General features: G+C 34.6%; 1 protein-coding gene across 1 annotated transcript in view; it reads right to left on the bottom strand.

The window, feature by feature from the left end:
* CFAP47 (cilia and flagella associated protein 47) overlaps positions 1-19,716 on the bottom strand; it is a 354,495-nt gene that overhangs the window by 319,293 nt on the left and 15,486 nt on the right. Inside the window, exons 9-21 of the mRNA XM_072852476.1 lie at positions 18,956-19,148; positions 16,896-17,109; positions 16,353-16,505; positions 14,683-14,872; positions 14,482-14,578; positions 13,010-13,226; positions 12,087-12,331; positions 10,940-11,070; positions 9,695-9,817; positions 8,120-8,251; positions 6,815-6,892; positions 6,114-6,258; positions 4,444-4,538 (exon numbers count right to left, since the gene is read on the bottom strand). Of these exons, the coding sequence (XP_072708577.1) occupies positions 4,444-4,538; positions 6,114-6,258; positions 6,815-6,892; positions 8,120-8,251; positions 9,695-9,817; positions 10,940-11,070; positions 12,087-12,331; positions 13,010-13,226; positions 14,482-14,578; positions 14,683-14,872; positions 16,353-16,505; positions 16,896-17,109; positions 18,956-19,148 (2,013 nt within the window). The remainder of the gene's footprint in view (positions 1-4,443; positions 4,539-6,113; positions 6,259-6,814; positions 6,893-8,119; positions 8,252-9,694; positions 9,818-10,939; positions 11,071-12,086; positions 12,332-13,009; positions 13,227-14,481; positions 14,579-14,682; positions 14,873-16,352; positions 16,506-16,895; positions 17,110-18,955; positions 19,149-19,716) is intronic.

The raw sequence follows: 19,716 nt of genomic DNA, 5'->3' as shown, positions 1-19,716 counted from the left end.
GGGGGAAATCTAGATGAGGTAGAATGATAAAGAACTCGGATCCAATGGTGAATGTTTTAAGAATCAGTAACTACTGAGAGTTTCTGATCACAATAAAAGATGCTGGTACCTGGGACCACTTTCTTAACAGAACTATGCTTTTTATTAGTATTCTACTTTGCAGGAGTTAAATTAAAGAAAAACTACAGCATCCTGGGGGGTACATATACTTCCAGATGCTTCCTTTAGTCATGCCACACTGGGCAACACATTTAATTTTGAAAGTTAACTTCATTTAACGTTAGTCAGTGCTATTGCTGCCAGCTATCAGTGCTGCGCTAACTCTCAGTGATGTTAACTTGTGACCACCAGCGGGTTGTAAGTGTATTTGGGCATGTCTTGCCTAGCAATAAGCAAGCTGCCCCCTGACAGCCAGGCAGTAATACACTTGCAGCAGAAGGGAAGCACTCCTCGTACAGTGAGCTCACCCAGCACAGAGGGCAAAGGGAGACAGAAAGACTGTGAGCACATGGAGGGAAAGGGGAAACTGAAATAAACACATTTCATTAAAGCAGCACTTATTAGTTGGTTATGAGGTATAAGGTGCCCCAGAAAAATTTCCTTTTTGAAGTTCTTTATTCCCTTACTTCTGAAGGAAGTTGTTCTGTTTGCCAAAAATTATTCTCAAGACTGGAAAAACACTTAGACCCGGAGTTTGACAAATTAAAAAAGGATGACATCAGAAAACCCTATAGAGAAACCTGTAATCAATAGATGCAATATATTCTACTTTTTTTTTTTTTTTTTTTTTTTTTTTAAGAAGAGCAGTCACAAAACAGATCCAGTCAAATATAAGAATTATTTTTTTCCAAATTTATATCATAATTAAAGCAGACTGCCAACTGGTATAACCCTGTCTTCAGTTAGGTTACCATACCACCAGTATCAAATGACAGTTGGAGATGGTCATCAATAATGAACAGTAATACTAAACAGTAGTTCAGAGGACAAGTGAAATTAAACATAAAGAACCATCCACTGTTTCAGCCATCTTCAGAAATATTAATTTAGTTAATCATTTGAATTTACAGCAGTGTCAGTACCACCATTTCTACTCTTAATCCATCCTGCAACTTAACAAGGAAATAAAATAATACTAGAGCTCGATTGGAACAATGGGAAATAGAGTACTGGGAGGCAAATAAAATCCCTGTTCTGATAGTTGAGGGCAGGGGGCATTTAAGATTTTAGAGACTTGGTATTTCACTAGCCTGTAAGGGGGATGACCTTCCACTACACTCTTCTCTGCTACAGTGGAGAATAAAGGGTCACCTGGTACAGCAGCACTATCACCAGAGAAATCCAATGCCATAAGCAAGAACAGAGCTGTCAGATTTCAGGTTATGGCTCCCACCAATATGTATGTGTTTTACATCTTATACACAATTGTGTGCTTTTAACTACTGAGATTAAAGAAAAAAAAAATGAAAACTGCATCTACAGTGTAGATTAGAAATACCTCTGTTAAATACTTGACAAGGCTTAAGTAAAATTGTTTTACGAAAATAAATTGAAATTGAGGCCTTGGAAGTTAAGCTCTTGTTACCTGTTAAATCTTATACATAGTACACACCCTTGTATCATCCATAGAACAATACTGCTAGACCCTATCTTAGTATTTCTAGACACTATTTATCATTTTTAAAATCAGTACGTTTGTGGCATTCTATTTCTATAGAACTCCTAACTGAATTTGCTGTATAGATGCTGAAGGAAAAAAAAAATTTTTTCAAAAAAATTAACCACTAGCTTAACTAAGCTAAAGTATTAGTTGTACCATCATTACCTTGTTCCCATCTAATCCAGAAACAGAGTGAACTCCTCAAAAGTAAGTACATTTTATTCCAAAGCAATCAGGTGATACAAAATTAAAAAACAGGAAAGAATGGAAACTTGGGAGATTTGGAAAGTTCTTACAGAAGGGCATTACAATTTTAGCAAGCATTTACTTTCTCTGTTTAGTGTTGTATCTATGGCTTACTAGAACCTAACTGGCAGTTATGAAGCAGGATTTTGTTTCTCATTTCTACTGGCAATCAATTAGAACAAAAAATTTAAGATGTTGTTGAATACTTATGATTTTAAGCTTAAAAATGTTCTTTAAGAGAATGCTGTTACAGCAGGTTGCTTTTGTAAATGAAATATGCATCTCAGAGGACTTTACTGGTAAAATAAAAATCAAAACTAATTAAGTTTTGAAGCTTGGCTGTAAGAACAGTAATAATATATACCTACTCATTAAAAGTTCAAACAATCTTTACCCCATGTTTGTTTTACATGGCTCTACACTATTTTATGTACTGCTTTTTATTTATAAGGGAAGCTAGCCTTTCCACATACTGATTTCATCATTCAGCCAAAAAATCTATATTCCTTTTTTTATTAACTCATTTGAATCTCACACTTAGCAAGAGACAGCCACTAAGAAGTACTGCTATAATTACTAAGAGCCTTAACACTAGCCTTAGTGGGGCCAGAATTTCGTCTTTGGAGCAGCAACATGCTGTTAGAATATGATTTTACAATGCATAAATGTGATTGACAGATGACTTGTCCCTTTGGGACAGAATGAAGCATTTCTGGTGATGCTTGTCCAACCCCTTCTTAAGAGTCTTCAATAATGGAGATACTGGAATAAATTACCGGAGAAGGTATTTGACTCTTTTTGCTACAATGAGTTTTTGTATCTGATCTAATCCATCTGGCATAATTTAAACCCACTACTCATTACCTATCTACTGCAGTGAACAAGCATATATAAATTATATTCCACAGAATATCGGAAGTTAGTTCCATTTTTTACACAGTTTGTGCTTTCTGGACTTCTGATCATTTCCATTGCTTTCTTTTGGACTTTCTTTCCAAGGGAAATTTTCCCACTTCTTTCTTTAAGCATGGCATCCCAAATGGGAAAAGTGTTCCAGCTGAAGTGTTATCAGCACTGATTAGAATAATTATTTTACTTGCTTTACTAACATTATTCCCATTTATATAAATCAGTATGGTGTCTGCCTCTACTCTTAATTCTTGTTCAGCTTGTTATCTACAATACCATACACATAAATTACTCCAACAGCATTATCGAGTCTTGCCTTTCTATTGTTGACCCTTCCTACCTAAATGAAAATGTCAGCATTTTTCCTTACTGAGTTCCTCTCCAGTTTGACAACAGGTCACTGGTGATACTCTGTATGTACTATTTTGCAAACAACCACATACTTTCCTAACACTGTATCTGGTCTAAATCTGACTATCTTGCTTATGAGAATGTTGCATCAGGCAGTGTCAAGATACTTAAAGATACAACATCTACTGCTTCTCCCCTAACCTCAATGCCTGCTATGCTATAGGAGGAAATTAGTTTGGTTTGAAAAAGGTCATTTTTTATGAATCTATTGACTCATGTTCTGTCAGGAAAAATCATCTCAGAGTAGTGAATGTGCTATAAATGCACACCATCAGTTATTTCACAATAGCTTCCATGTGTACACAGAATCTAAGCTGACAGTAATAAGAGGAAGAAAAATCACAGTGTTACCAGACACAGCCTGTAATACGCAAATATTAATTGAATGATGCTTTGAACAAAGGAATTACCGTTTATTCAAAAACTAAAGTGCTGGGAAGGGGGTGGGGGGAGTGAAAAAAGAATATGGTTGACCCTTCCAAGACGCATTGTCTCTGACATTCATTTATTTTTTTAAGGTAAAAATGCAGCTAATGCAACAGGTTTATGTGCTGTAGAAGTGGTCCCCAGGTGCTTGTTCTGAAGCTGGTTCATAATATCAAAGACTAAGTTTTCTTTCAGTTCATTGTTCTCCAAATAAGTGGAAACACCAAACCCTCCATTTCTAAAGTGTTGTTCAGATCTAGGTTTAGATTTAAAATTTGCTATAGCACTCTATTGACCCCTACTACCAATAAAATGCTATTTTCCTGATGTAAAACTAACCCATAAAGTCTCATATCTTCAATTTATTTCCCTCAAATAGCTCAATCAGAAAGCAACTTTGCCAATCTTTATGACACATAAAACTCCTCTACTTTTGCAGACCCTTAGTCATCTGAGAGTTAAAGCACAAATAGCTGCAAAAAGAAAATGGCTGCCAGTTTGTTGAATGATTTAATGAATACATGGTAAGACATTGCAATTTAAGTTTATATTTTTTCCATTTTTAAGTCATTGAGAAAGTGTGTTTTCTTTGTGTAGACAAACATTTGTGGAAAGCAGCAAAAGTTATATAAAGGTTATTTCAGAACTTGTTTTCTTAAGAATTGGATTACTATTATAAAACTATTGCACACACTAAAATGTGCATCTAAAATGTCTATATTCTTTCACCATAGAAATATCACAGAGCATGATTTTAATTTAGCATAATCACCACTGCCCCATAAACCTACCTCTTTTGGCATGAAGGACAACAAGCATTGCAAAGCTGACTTTCCCTTTAAGTTAACCGAATACAAATAAGGCTTTGAAGAACAGCATTCAGCCACTGTCAAACAAAATTCAGAATCAAATTACAGATGTTATTACACTAAATATCAACTTTGTAATAGTTGCAGTACTCCAAAGTGATTTCCAACATAAAGTATCTACTATCTGTATAGTAAACATTTCTCACCAAGTTACAAATGAATACAGTATTTCTCATAAGGATTCTGCAGGTAATTTTGAGAAGTGTTAAATCACCAGCAACTTTCATTAAAGTTATTGATTTGGGAGAACACAATATTTCAGAAAAAAAAACCCAACACTGTCATTTACCTTTAAATAAAAGCATTAGGCAAAAAATAGTTAACTAAGTAATGAAAACTAATACCACAAGGAGAAAAATAGTTGGCTGAAACTGTTTTTCTAAATGACTTTTAGGCATAATCTACACTACAGAAGTTTACCAGTAAGGCTTGCTTCATTTTTCAGACTTTCATGTCCAATTTTAAGGCACTGGCACAAGCATGGGTTTCCAATAAACAAGGTAACATTCCTCTGAGATCAGTATTCATCCTGGAACACCAGGATCAGCATTCATCCAGTATTCACCATTTGAACAGTACTGGACCTAACTGAATGTCACACTACTGGTTTCAAGCACCAACTCTGATCTAGGAATCATGCTCAATGAGTCAACTCCCATGCTGGCTAGTTACCTGTTGTAGACAGTCTTACAGTTCTCTTCCAAGTTAAGATGACTGACTAGGAGCCCTCACCTTCCCTTTGAAGTCCACCACACGGTAAGAAAACCCCTCTGTTCCTGTCAGATCACTTTTTGTCATCATCTATATATAGTCCTACATAAAGAGACAACTATTTATTATAATACTGTCTTGCAAAAGAAAGAGTCCCAATTTCCTGAGCTCACAGGGACAAAGAGGCCATATAAGCATAGCTGCAAAATTCTCTCATGAATAAAGATGGTGGAACAGCAAAGGACATGCCAGGACTGAAGTCGAAAAGGGATAAGCAACAAGTGAAGGATAAGAATCTGCACTAGTTCTATCAAGCAACAACGAATAGCAATCTAATTCCATATATTGCCCCAATGTCATTCTGAGTTGGGCATCATGCAGAACAGAGGTCCTGTGATTAACCTGCAGACCCCCTGTACCATTAGGAAAAAGAGAAGTCCGGACCATTATACTGATGATGAATTAACTGAAGGGTAAACGTTGTCAAAACCGTGGGTAGAAGTCCATGAACAGGAAATTAGTATAGTTGTTTGGCTTTGTTTCATTGGTTTTTTAAACTGTTTTTTTTATTTTAACTGGGGAGAAGGTATTCAAACTTCTTTTAACATACCTTAGCAACTATAGGGGGAAAAAAAAAAAAAGAGAAAAAAAAAATCTACAGGCAACCTGACGTTTTCCAAATGCTTATTTTTGGCAAACGTCATTTTACAGGCAAAACCAAAATGTCTCCTCTTAATTTATATTAAGCAGCACTTCTAAAATAATTGCTTTAGGTTTTCTTAAATCACAAAATTTGTATACCAGAAACAGTCTGACAGATTTTCTCTTAGCATTATCCATTCTTTATTTAATGAAAATTCTGATGTAGCAAAAGCAAATACCTGAATGGTCATTAGCATTCAATTTAAAATCCTTATACTTAGAAAAATCAAACTCCACTCTGGTACACGCTTGTCCTTTGTTCTGCAGCAAAAAAGGAATTGATTTTGTAGAGCCAACATAAACACCATCAAAGTCAAATAGTTCCTATAAGTTTAAAGAAAAAAAATTGTGTCAAAGCACTGTGAAGTCAAGTTTATAATTGAACAGAATGTGAAAAATATAATTGTTCAAAGATGCGCAATTTATAACACAGTAACAGTTTTGGTTAATCAATTGTCTTGCATAACCCTTATCTTTAAAATCTTTCCAGGACATAAAACGCAACAGTTTAGAATTCAATACATAAGTTCAGTTACACCATCAGGAAAGTTTTCATCATTCAGTAAACAGACTGGTGGGTTCCTTTTCCCCTATTGCATTTTTTTTCCCTATAAATACCTTAAAGAAATCCTCTCCCTTTTAACATATTTTTTCCAGATTGTCAAGTTCAAAAGCTAAAGATGTCAGCTACCATTTAGTGCAACTGTTATATGTACATTTAGTTTTTAATTTCTCTTCCTCAGTTCTTCTCTTCGACAATTTTCTCAGGAAGTTAGTATAGGAAAAGATGAAAAATATGAAGTGGGGATGAGCCACTTCGACATCAGATAAAGCAAAACACTATCAATCTTACCAATTGTTACAATTTCTTCATACTTACCACATCAATGTTTATTTCAGGGGTCTCTACAAATCCACCAATCCTAAGCACTAGTACTCCTGAATTTCGCACTGCTACCTAAGTGAATGGACAACAGTGTGATTGTTGAAAAGGTCATTTTAACATAACTATCTCACCAAATCTGTCATAATTACATGAAAAAAAGTTGTTTGGGTTTTTTTTTGTAAATAAAACAACAACAACCACCAACCTACCCCACAGATATAGAGTGGAGAGAGACATTCAGCATAATTTGTAATGAAAATATGAAAATAACTCTGCCCTTAAAATATAATGCATTTTTGTTATGGAAATATAAAAAGGTAAAGAAAATGCCTTCATTTTCTAGAACACATATATACAGATTCCACTGACATGTGGCTTCAAAAAAGAAGCAATCATGCCTCTGTGGCATACCATATCTGGGATAGTCATAGCTGTCAATAACAAACAAACAAAAACAACAACAAAGTTTTAGGAAAGACCAATCTTCTGCAGACAAAAATAATGTTGCAGGAGGCTGTATCACTAGAATTATCAGTTTTCTCTATCAGGAGAAAGCTAAGTGGATGGGTTAGATCTATTCAGCAGCTGTAAGAATTGGAAAGTATACCACAACACAAATTGCTTGACAGAGGTGCTGGTACAAAGTAGATACTACTGTTCTGAGCAATGCTAAATCTGGTTTAAACGTGGAAAAAAGAAATGGATACTAGATTTAGCAAGCATAATGTAGGCAGCCACGAAAGATGGAGAATCCAGGATTAGAGTCAGAAAAGGTAGCAAACATCAGCCCCATGATAGCATCCTTCTTCCCCACTCTCACTCATCTAACCAAGGACAAGTGCAGGAAGTAGGCATGCAGAAAACAAAATAGGATTAGATGTTTATTGCACTCCTATTATCAAATCAAATCTACTAGTAAATCCGTCTCTGAGACGACCACAAAAAGAAGTCAAGAAATTAAAGACACTGCAGTATTCCAGTCCTGCTCCTCTATAGATCATAAAAACTGCAGATGTGTCTACATGAACTTCTGAAGACAATCACGTTAGTTTCAATAGCTTGCCAATGGTATAATATGAATCAGCTCAAACTGTGAGGCTTTTTTGATACTTCAGAACAGGACTGAGACCAAAATAACAGAATAGGTTATAGCAGCCATCAACTGCTGTCAGAAAATTTTAGCTTCCCCCCCCCAAAAAGCATTAGAACACTGGAGATAAAATACAAAAGATGTTTGAATGTCCACACATAAACACACAACATAACACTCAAAAGACAAGCTCTTCCAGTTTTGAATACCTCTACTCTCGTATCAAAACTCATTTTTGCATTCGGAATGAAACAGATTTTGAGATCAGCATGGCCTCCCACAGGTACCACCCCTTCAGAAGGGGTGATCATCATTCCAGGCAGTGGGTTTGAATCAAGAACCTTCAAACACAAACATGAAACATTAATGATACTGAAAAAGGTGGAGGTTTTGAGTTTTGTTTTTTTTAAAAAAAAAAAAAAATATATATATATATCTATCATGAAGATTTTACATTCTTACAAGGAGAACCTTCATAATATATAATGCTAACTTGGACTTAGAAGTTTGGAGCAAAAATACAGGTAAACAAAATAAAGTAACAGATTCCTAAACATGATGACTGTCAGTTTCTACTATGAAGTAATCTTTGCACACCAGTTGGAAATTTCACATTCTGGTTTTCAGATTGTTTTCATGAAGTTATTAAAATAAAGACTTGCTATCTAGCAAGTCTCCAGAAATATTTTACAAAGCATTTTTTCAGTGACAGATTCATCACTTCATTTCATCACTTCATCAATTCATCACTTCTTTTTTGACATTCACAGTAAGCCGACGGGACACGAGAATCCAACACCTTAAAGTTCAATAATAATACTAGGAATAAATATTCAGTTTACCCACAATTAGTAAGGACAAAATAGAATTATCTTCTAATGCACTCCGAACAGATAACATTTTAAAGTATAGTTACACAAGCGATAATGACCAAGACCAACCAGTCATCTCTTGGCTTAAGAGTAATTGTGGAGGCCTAAAAGGCTGGGTATCTTTGTTTGTCTTATTGACGATGCTGATTTTATTCTTTCAGGCCCATCCTCCAAGAGTATAGTAATAATACTTGTTATTACAATACTCAGTTGATAAACAGAGAAATATGGTACAAATCAAAATAAATTAATCAAGTTTCTTAGTACCATAATAATGTAGTAACAAAAATTCTGGGATTTTAATGAAAATTATTGTGCTTCACTAAATAAGTACAGCAAATTATTCTGTGATCAGGAGAACTAATTAGGTTACGTTTCCTACTAATTGGTGTATTATGTCTTCACTCACTCTGGCATACATCTCATCCCTTATCCAATTCATAATACAGCCTATCTTCCTCTCAGATGTTAGTCTAGCAAAGTAATCACATTTGCTAGGAGCGATCTGGATCTATGCATGCACTGACTGGGCAGCCAGTATGAATAGGACAACTAGCTAGTTTGTTCTGTCTCTCAAAATATAAAAACATCCAAGCTGTAAGTGCTTTTTCATAGGGTACACCAGTACGGAGTTCTACTCTCACCACTGGTTCTCATGAAACTTCCAGAATCTTTTAGACCATTACTACTTTGCTTGACTGTCAGTCAATCTATCCATCAATCCAAATTTGACAGAGGGACAGAATTTCTATTCATATAAATCTTGTTTCTTCAGAAAACCAGACAAAACCTTAAAGCAGATGTGTATCTAATAACTGAGAACACAAAACTGTAACATGATCTGATAAAACAAACTCCCTTCTTCCTCCCCATCCCAAGAAATTAAATATGCTAAAAATAATTTTAGCTTACTTGGAAGTATGCATGATTGTATCCTATGTTTTGAAGAATGGCCGTCTTACAAGTAGATAAACCCATTGGACTATGACTGAAGGGTATCTTTTGCTCCATAAACTGAACTTTAGTAGTACCAAGCTATAAAAAAAAGAAAACAAGCAAACTAAATAACATATTACTAAGTACAAATAAATAATTCAGCCTAATTTTCTTTTCATTACATAATGAGCTAATATACTTGTGGAAATGCATAAATTAGAAGTATTCAAACAGACAAACACAGTTTAAATGTGAGACAAGATTTACTCAATGTATTGAACTTATCTAGATTCAAAGTGAACAGACACAACCCCAGAGATATTTCTGGGCTAATTTCAAGACAAATAAAAATAGTTTAATTAAATTTAATTTAACAGCACAAGCTCCTTTTTTTTTTTAATCCTAAATGTGTGATCAGGACAAGATACTTCAGAGATTTTAATAGCAGCAGAAATGCTAATATTCGAATTTACACACATCCTGGTTTACATATGACAATTTCCAACACTTCAAAAGAAGAGGAAGAAAAGAAAAAAAGCTACTGGGGAAAAAAAAATAAAAGAGAAAGCAGGCACATCAAAAGGAAGGGAAAAGTTTTCTTGGCTCCCAAAATCAAAGTTCTAGAGCATGCAGCCAATAGAATACAGTAAAAAAAAAAAAAAAAAAAAAAAGGTCTGTCTCCTTCACACTCCGTGGCATGTAACATAAGATAACAAATCATTAACCTAAGATGAATTTCACTGTTTAGAAGACTATCCAGAACATTGCTTTTCAAATTATCAAATACCATCTTCAAATAACAACACAAAATTATGTTACAGCCTGTTGTTACCCTCAAGCTCTGAAACATACCTTCCCACACACGCCTTCATTTTTATCCCTTTAATATATATCTAAAGAACTATCACACCACCTCTCAACCTTTGTTTGGCTAAACCAAGTGAGCCAAGAAGAACAATTACCACTTAATATATAAGGACCACTAAGTTGTGGGGCCAAAGGCAGTATATCATCGACACCAAGAAAAAGGCACATTGTCTTTGTCTTGCCTTTTCCGTCATGTCTTTGGAGCAATATTCTTTTGTTAAACATGTCAAATAGAAGCCATATGAAGTTAAAATAATTTTTTGAATACATGATAAAAGAAATATATTTAAGAAATTACTTGTTTAAAAAAAACCACACTTTTTGCTTCTCTAAATCTGTTCTATGAATTGTTACCTTTGCAAAACATTTCAACTTAATTGTGTTTCCTTTATGCACACACAAGTTGAATTCTCCTGCTTCTGGAGAGTTGAACCCTGGATGCCAAACAACTTCACACTCCAGATCTCTATAGGCCTCCACAAAGCCTAAATAAATGTGCATAATATACATGTTATAGCATACACATGTACAATTATCAAATTACATTGTATAATTAGAAATAACATAAGAACATTAAACTGAAATGACCTTCTATTACTGAAGACTAAGCCTACATTTCAAAGGCATTGAACAGTACGCTGAATTAAGTAAAATTAGTTTCTGAATTCTCATGACAATTGCATAATCTTTTTATTAGTGTCCTGCAGTAAAACACACTCAAAGTTCACTGGTATTTTTTAGCCATTAATTACTCAAATAGTCAACATATAAAAAAATAAAAGAACAGACTATCCCTCTCGTAGAATAACAACTTTGGGAAAGACCATATACATTTTCTTGCTTGCAACTGAGTCTGAATTCATATCAGCAGAAATCTTTTCTCAAGAATCAGAGCACAAGCAGCTCCTGATCCAGTCAAATCTTGTTTGAACTGTGTAATGCCAATGCAGTTAGCAGTTAGTTCTTTAATCATGGAGCTCCAACATACTCCTGCAGAATGCTGTCCTTCAAAGGAAAGAAGGTAAAAGCTAATGTCTCACACACTTTTAACAAATATTGATCCATAATGCAAGTGGAAACTAATCCCAGATTGAATTCCATTTGTGTCACTTAGACTGTCTATATCAACTTCTTAGCAGCTTCATTCATACAGTGCTTTTGGAAAATTTCCTATCCTGATGAGCTGTACGATATTGCTAGCTGCCATTAAATAGCTGCCTCACTTTTGAAATATCAGCAATCTGTGCTGAGAAAAATGGTTACGTAAGTACTGCTGGCTGGACATAGAAACAACAAACTGGACGGAGTACACACCCAGGGTAGGGCTTATACAAGGAGTGCTGCTATGGTATTAACACTCTGATCTGATACTGCTTTTGGGATACACTGATACTGACCCAAATCTAAAAAATACCGTTTATAGCATCAGATGAATGTTTGTCTTACTTAACGTTATTGACATTTAAGATACATGCACACACACTTTACTTGCATAGTATACCTTTGGCTGGCTGTATAGAAAATGCAGTTCCTCTATCTGTAATTATAGGTTTCCAAGTAAACTCAGCAGGATGGTTTCTGGGATTGTATACCCTGACAGTTGCTCTAAATTCTGTCTCTGCTAGGTAGCCAGGAATAGGATTTAAAATCAGTTCCCTTGCAGATAGCTCAAGTTCAACAGACACTGCTTTTGCAACTACCAGCACATGCCCAAGGTGTTGGTTGTTTATTGTGTAAGTGAAAGATCTGTAACATAAAAATATGTATTTCTCAATATTTTTATATATTTATTATGTTGTAGTCAGAGTAAAATTTATGTGAAATATAATCACTAGCAAAATACTTAACAAAACAATTGAGTGTGAACACACAGCTAAGACTGACAAGAGAAAGCAATTTGTAATTGTTTTGCATGCAACTGAAATCATGTCAAAAGTGAAGATCATCCTTTGGGATGATCAACCTCATACAGTCATTTTAACAGCATTAGTAAAGTAAGAGTTCCATCTCCATACCGGAAGGCTAGAAAACAGTTTGCCTATACATCTACCCATGAGGTGCATCAAAAGATCTGAGCATACATGCAGTGATGCAACACTATGTTGGAAAGAGCACAGTATTTTCCATAAAATTTCTCCTAACAAATACACTGTAAGGGCAAACTTTCTTCCCCTGATATATCCGTGGCTATATGGGCTTTTGACAGGACAGTTTGTTGGGTTTTTTTTAAATCCTAAGAAACATTACTGTATTAGCAAAATTTTGCAACATAAAACTGCACTAATTTTTGCAATATCACCACAAATGAGTGTACACCATTAACAGTTATGGTAATTATACTGAGTTTAAACCAGTCACATGATTTTTTTGATTCTACCACTGCAAAGAAAATATGTAAGTCAAGACAAATATAAGCAGCCTTACCTTTTAAACATTCCAAGAGTGTTTGTCTCGAATACAATTGGAATATGAGTCTTTGTAAGAGGAGGCACCACCTGAGACAATGGACTCGTCTGCTGTAATTCATCAGTTTCAATCTCAATTTGTATCCATATATGAACTAACAAGTTATTGATGATGTGCAGTTTTCTGGCTGTTGTAGAATACACACAAACATCACCAAAATCCATAGTAGGAGGACCTGGAATATATAAGAAATAAGATCTTCAACATTAAAAAGTAAAAGTTAAAGTAAGGAAACATAACTGCTAAAACATTACGATCAAAATATTTGAGTTGCTTGAATTACAGAATTAGTCAGCTAGAACAATCCTGTAGTGGAACAAATTCACACTAAAATTTGGAAGTAAATACCATGCATGTTCTGTGAATGTTTTCAGTAGTACAACTCAAAACCCAGCACCAACATTTACTTCTTAATTCTTTCTGTGTTAGCCAGCTATTAAAATAGGAAAAGCAATGTGCTACTTAATAAAGGCATTATTAATAATCATAAATACTTCTTTTTATTAATCAGATATTTAAATGGCTAGGCAACCAGCAGTTCACTGGGAGTTTATATACTCAACCTGTTTGTTTGCTCCCCGATATGTGACCATTTGGTTTAATAGAGTATGTAATTTGATGGTGACAGAATTATCTTACTACTTTATTTACTGCTATCACCAGTTTTTATGCTGGTCTGCAAACTGTAGTGCTCATGGCACTAATCAAACATCTTACAAAACTCTAAGTACTTTTTGTATCAATACGTTTATCTTATTCTACCTTTCCCCAAGTGTATCAGTATATACAGCTACAATATTGAAGTTCTGGCTCCATCGAAAACAAAAAAAGCCCAGAAGGTACTGAAAGTTTTCACTTTGCTGCTAAATAATTTTACTGAAGAAAAATTGAGCTTAAAATAGACCAGTTTTAGTACCAAGTGTTGTTAATAGATGAGTCCCTCACAGACTTTAGAGGGTGTTACTCCCCATCGCAGAGCATTCCACTGAAAGTATTTTGAAGGAGGATCCTGAAGAAGTTTTACTTTTTTGGGGTATCACTGTTCACTGTTAATTCCCAGAAATATTCTGAACACTCCCATGAATCTTGCTGATATTAATAAAAATCTTGCTGGTCCTGATACTATCCAATTACAAGGCATAAGAGTATGAACAACCCTCGTAGTATGCTGTATTATTTTCTCTGTAACAGGCTGTAGTATGAGCAGTCTTTAAAGGAAGGTCTCCTTTTACATGTTCATACCTAATCATATCTCAGTATTTTCTGAGGAGCACAAAGCTTGAGTTAAACACTACTGTAGACATCAAGCTGCCACCAAATTAAGCTATTTTCTTTTTAAGGTGAACAATTATGCCCATAAATTGTGTTACTATAAATAAGTGCTTTTATAACAACTATATGCATCTAGTAACCAAATTAAAAAATCTTACCAATGAGTATTTGATGGAGCTGCTTGGGTGTCAAAGTTAGACTGCAATCTTCCTTCTCTTGGGTAGAAGATGGCATAGCACTAAGCCCACTCCAAATCTGTGATAAGCACATGACATCTTCTGAGAGCAGGATCAAAATTCTTATGCTTTTTATATGGTAAACACATTACGCTTACAGTGCTACTCAAGCATTTAACTTACTTCTTTGATTGAAGACTTAGAACCAATTGCTGCCAATTTTCGACTACTTAATGGGCAATTCTCATTTAAAGGAAGCATTTTGAACTGTAGTTTCTCCTCGTGAAAATCTGTGATTGACATCTTTGGTGATATAAGCCCTTCAGCTGGTTTAAGGCCTATGTTCACAGAATTATTATAAATATAAAACTGCCTACAGAGGAGGGAAAAAAAAAAGAATATGGAAATCTAGAAGTTTGAGCATTCCATGTTCTACACATTAAATTATTTAAGATTTTTAAACATAACAAATAATACTTTAAGTAGGAATATTTAATTATTAAAAAAACCTCAAGTACAGAAAATGCCTTGAAAAGTCTTTTATTGTATTGTTTAGGCAAGGATTAACATCTGTTGCACATCTGTGGCAATTGCTTAGCTAAATAGATTGCAAGCATTATGGCTAACAAAATATAAATATTATATCATGTCTAAAATACCTCTTAAAGAGCAATTAAATTGTAAAGTAAGCACTTAAAAGTTAGCAAGTGCCAAGATTACAAGGATCCTTTAATTGTATATGTCTGAACTGGACCACTTATAGCCTAATTTTCAGAGCAATTAACTTTTCTTGGTCAAAGTTCAACTCCAATCAATCAATTTCACCTGCAACCAAGAGATTTGAAACTTCCAGAGATCTTACACAGATGTTTCATATCAAGTATTCAGAAAAATTATTTTACTATGTTTGATAGTTACACCAAAATTCATCTGATAACTGTGAAATTTTCCTTTCTGTTCTTGCTCCTTATGCAATATACGTTGAATATACACATTATGGTCATATAAACAACAGTTCACCCACTACACACCACCAGTTCCTTTCAAGAAAGCCATACATCATGAGCATGCATAAAAATAAAATAAATCTAGCTCTGCAGGCCTTGTCTGAATCATGATGTATATACACAGAGCAAGGTAAATTGAGATTACAAGAATAATCCACTGGCATTATTAATTTTTAAATAACGGGTCTTGCAAACTTAACACTCTTAAGGTATTACTTCTCTTGCTTTAGAGGCTTTACAGGCCGGGGGCGGGGGGGGGGGAATTGGTTTATTTGTTAAATAAAAATTTTAAAAGTAGCAGAGCTGTCAGTTCTGCTTTTCCATGATTTTGCTCCACAGCATACCAACCACATACACAAATACATGAAGTGAGAATTTACTATAAGATAAGGCTAGAAGACCAATACAATCCTTTAATCTTATCTGCTTCATTCCACAAATTATGATATAATTTACATACTGAATCCATCACTTTGGGTGAGCTAGATATACTAGTTGGAAATATGTACAATTTATTATATAAAAAGAAAAGAAAATTCAACTCAATAAACGTTATGTTTTTCCTATTAACCATAAACAACTCTTCTTAAAACTTGGCATCTTATTTAAAGTTACATGCTTCTGTCCCTACATTTTATCCAGGAAGTGATCTCTAAGTATCTAAACGAACATTTGAAAAAAATGGGGTTTGAATGCATGATAAATGAAGGTCCCAAGACCATAAGCATTTCAGCATGGGGCAAATTTAGGTATATGATTGGTGTCACTAAGTTAATTCTGCATGTATATACACATATTTTTCATATGACCCTAAAGCCTTTATTTATCCTTTAAACAAAGTCTTACCTAGCGGCATCTTTCTGTAAACGACGCTGTCTTAAACTGGAAATGAATTCTGCATAGTATTCCTTATGTGCTTCTTTTGACAGTCGTTCACAGTCAGTATAAGAAAACTCTGGATCTATATAATTATATCTCTCAGTCTTTGTGAAAATAGTTCTAAATATTTAAAGAGAATTGTAGTTTCACTACGTGTGTAAAATGATTCTGGGTCTTGTTAGAAAGAAAACATATTGATTTTGCTACACATATATTTCATTGCAAACATTCTTTTTATCACAGCTGATTATTAATATTTGACTTTGTAAAGGCAACCATAAAAATGAAATATGGAAACTGTAATAGCTACATTTGTAGTTTCACATAAGAAAAGCAACTCAATAAATTTATGTGCAAGAGGCTCAAGGTTAAGTAGAACACAATGAATTTTAATGAACTTTCAGCCTGGGGTAAAAAAAAAGTAAACTGTCATATGAGTAACCAATCTTGATCTACTGTACAGTATATAAAAATGTGTAGTTTTAAATATTATATTTGCATAATTTTTACCTGTACTTTTTATTCCATTCACTAGGCCTAATGCTGGCTGCACGGTCATTAGGAAAAGCTATAAATGCATCACCCTTATAACTCCTGTTTATCCAGTGAGTATGAATCTGTGTTTGGGTTGATTTAAGTATTGCCACAGGTGCTGTAGCAGTGCACTGTCCTGTGCCATCAGCTACAAACTGTCCAGTTGCATTGGAAATCATTGGTGTTATACCTTAAAATTCAAATAAAACATGTTACATACACTTATACTTTCTAAACAAAATTCAAAGTATTAGAAAAATATTTATTAATTTATACTGGTGCACCCAGCAGCCCAACAATCAGTCACCCATCCCATTATGTTTTCCTCAGACAAGAGGGAAGAAGGTATTCAGACCATACTAACAGGCAACTGCCTTCCCTGGCCTAGATCACAGATACTAGAGCCCAAGCCACTACTACTAGGTCCAGCTGTGACACTTTGTCTTGCACGTGCACATGACCGAACACTCAGAGTGTTCTAAAGAGTGCAGTGTCCTAAAGCTTGTCTTAAAGGCTGCAAACACAGGCATGATTTTTTACAAAGAACTCCCAGGCTACCACAACTAAAAAGAGAGCTCAGATCTTTTTCACTCTAGTTTCAGAAAAGCACGTATACTTTAGTTAAAGAGAAAAATTATGACAGAAACCAGGCCATGTGTTTGCCCACCTGTCCTACATAAAGATTCACGTTTAAAACAGCACTATAAATAAGTAAACCCATTCTTCAACTGCCCCTTCCTCCCTCACATGCAACAAAACTGATACATTAAACTAAACATACTGGTTTTACCCACTTAGCCTTACTTTACTCTCAAATGGCTAAAAAAAAAAAAAAACACAAAACAAACACCCTACTTTCCATCCTCCAAACTATAGGAGCGATTACAACTTCCACTACCCAGGGAGGCACAGTTTGCAAAAAGCTTCATTCCAGTCTCTTCCTCCCTCCACTGAATAGAGAGAGACAAGTACACGTACTCATCCACAGAGATGGGGAGAAGAGAGCAGGAAGATATAGAACCCATCTATATAAGGATCTGAAAAAACTCACTTTCCCTCCACACTTCAACAAAGCTTGAAAGCAAAACACAAATATCAGTAGCCTATAGAATACAGATATCCCTCATAACCTCATTATAAACCTGCAAACAGGAGCAGAATGGGGACATTAACAGAGCAAATGGTAGACAAGAGCATTTAAAAAAGCTGACAAAACCTGAATACTACACTAAATCTTTGATCCACAGAAACATATTTTAATTGTGTTTTTGAAGCAGGAAAACTGCAGGAGTTCTGGATTTCAACAATAAAACCCAGAAATTGCAAAACTTTAGTTTCTCATCAATTCTTGATTGCCATGGACTTGAAATACCTTCCTGAAAGTAACAGGAACGTCCAGTGGCTTATCAACCATTCTGATATTTGTAGAAAGAACAGCATTTAATCCTGACTTTCCAATTACTACTTATTTTTACTTCCCCACAATGGTCTCTCTGAAAAAAACAGGTATTACCTTCCTGTTTTTCATAAGTAAGTACATCTTCAAGTGGGCAGCAGTCAGTTAAGGAGTATTCAAGCGCCCCTCCTTATCTACACACAGAAAGCAGATGCACCACTGTACAGGACAGCCCAGTTGCACTAGCACTACCTGCAGATGCTACAGCATATTTGGTGCTAGAAAAAGCTACATTTCCTATGACTGGTTTTAAAATCCAGTGACAGGCTTAGTCAAATCTACCGTAAAGTGGTTGTTCATGGGACATGTTAGGAACATGAGGAACAAATTAGAGACTAATTATTGCATATCCTGAAAGATTCTTTATGCTGGCATAGGCTTCACAGGATGAGAAGAGTCGTTGTTTTATACTCTCATGGGTATATGTCATACAAATGAGCATTCCCTCAACTCCCAAAGAGATATTATTTTTTTAAAACAAACTAAAAATAGTAAAAAATTCTCTTTTAAAATGTTAAAAGTGTACTTTTAAAACATTTTATCACTTGTCATTTATCTTTTATCTTATAATTTATCTTACCAGGATTAATTTTGAATACAATATTTTTTCTTTTAGATTTGCACACACCAATAAAGCTCAAATATATCTGGTGAAAGGATTTTGTCTTCGAAACCTGTAAATTATTTTTCTCTAGTCCTGTACCAATGATATCAACAACTTGCTTCACTTTAAATGTTCCTATTTGATGTGGAGAAAATGAAAATATCACATCCTGGAAAAGAAAAGTCGTTATGAGACATATGAGGCAGAAAAGCAAAGAGAAAAGTTTTGTGTAATTCTCGGTTTAATTGAGTCACTTCTCTCTACACTTACTTCTAGGATAGGTGTTCAAAACTGGGCTTTTAGAACATGCCAACAGCCACACATAAATTAGCAATATAAGGAAATATAAAACTGCTACACATTAGAACACCACAAAGTCTCACTTGCTCATTTCTGGGACAAATTGTTCTCTCTTGTGCCCTGAGTTACAGGTTTGTGAAATTATAAACCTCTCCATATTTCACTTAAATTTGGCAGTTTCTCCCATTATAAGATATGTTCTGTTACTTGAGTATTTGTGATTTACCGAAAGAAATTAAAAGGATCTTGCAAAGGTTTGAGTATAAATCAATAGTCTCAAGTCAGTAAAATATAAAAAATTTAAAGCCAGGAAAAACCTGGGTAAAGTTTCTTTAGTACTACAAGTTATTTTTTCCAAATTTAAAATAACATTTGTTGTTTCCTGGAGTACAGGAAAGAGCATTAAGAGACTTTACATAAGGAGAAAAAAAGTTATA

This window comes from Ciconia boyciana, chromosome 1, assembly GCF_034638445.1.
Source record: "Ciconia boyciana chromosome 1, ASM3463844v1, whole genome shotgun sequence".
In the NCBI taxonomy this organism is placed as follows: domain Eukaryota; kingdom Metazoa; phylum Chordata; class Aves; order Ciconiiformes; family Ciconiidae; genus Ciconia; species Ciconia boyciana.
This window is presented reverse-complemented; position numbering and strand designations above follow the sequence as displayed.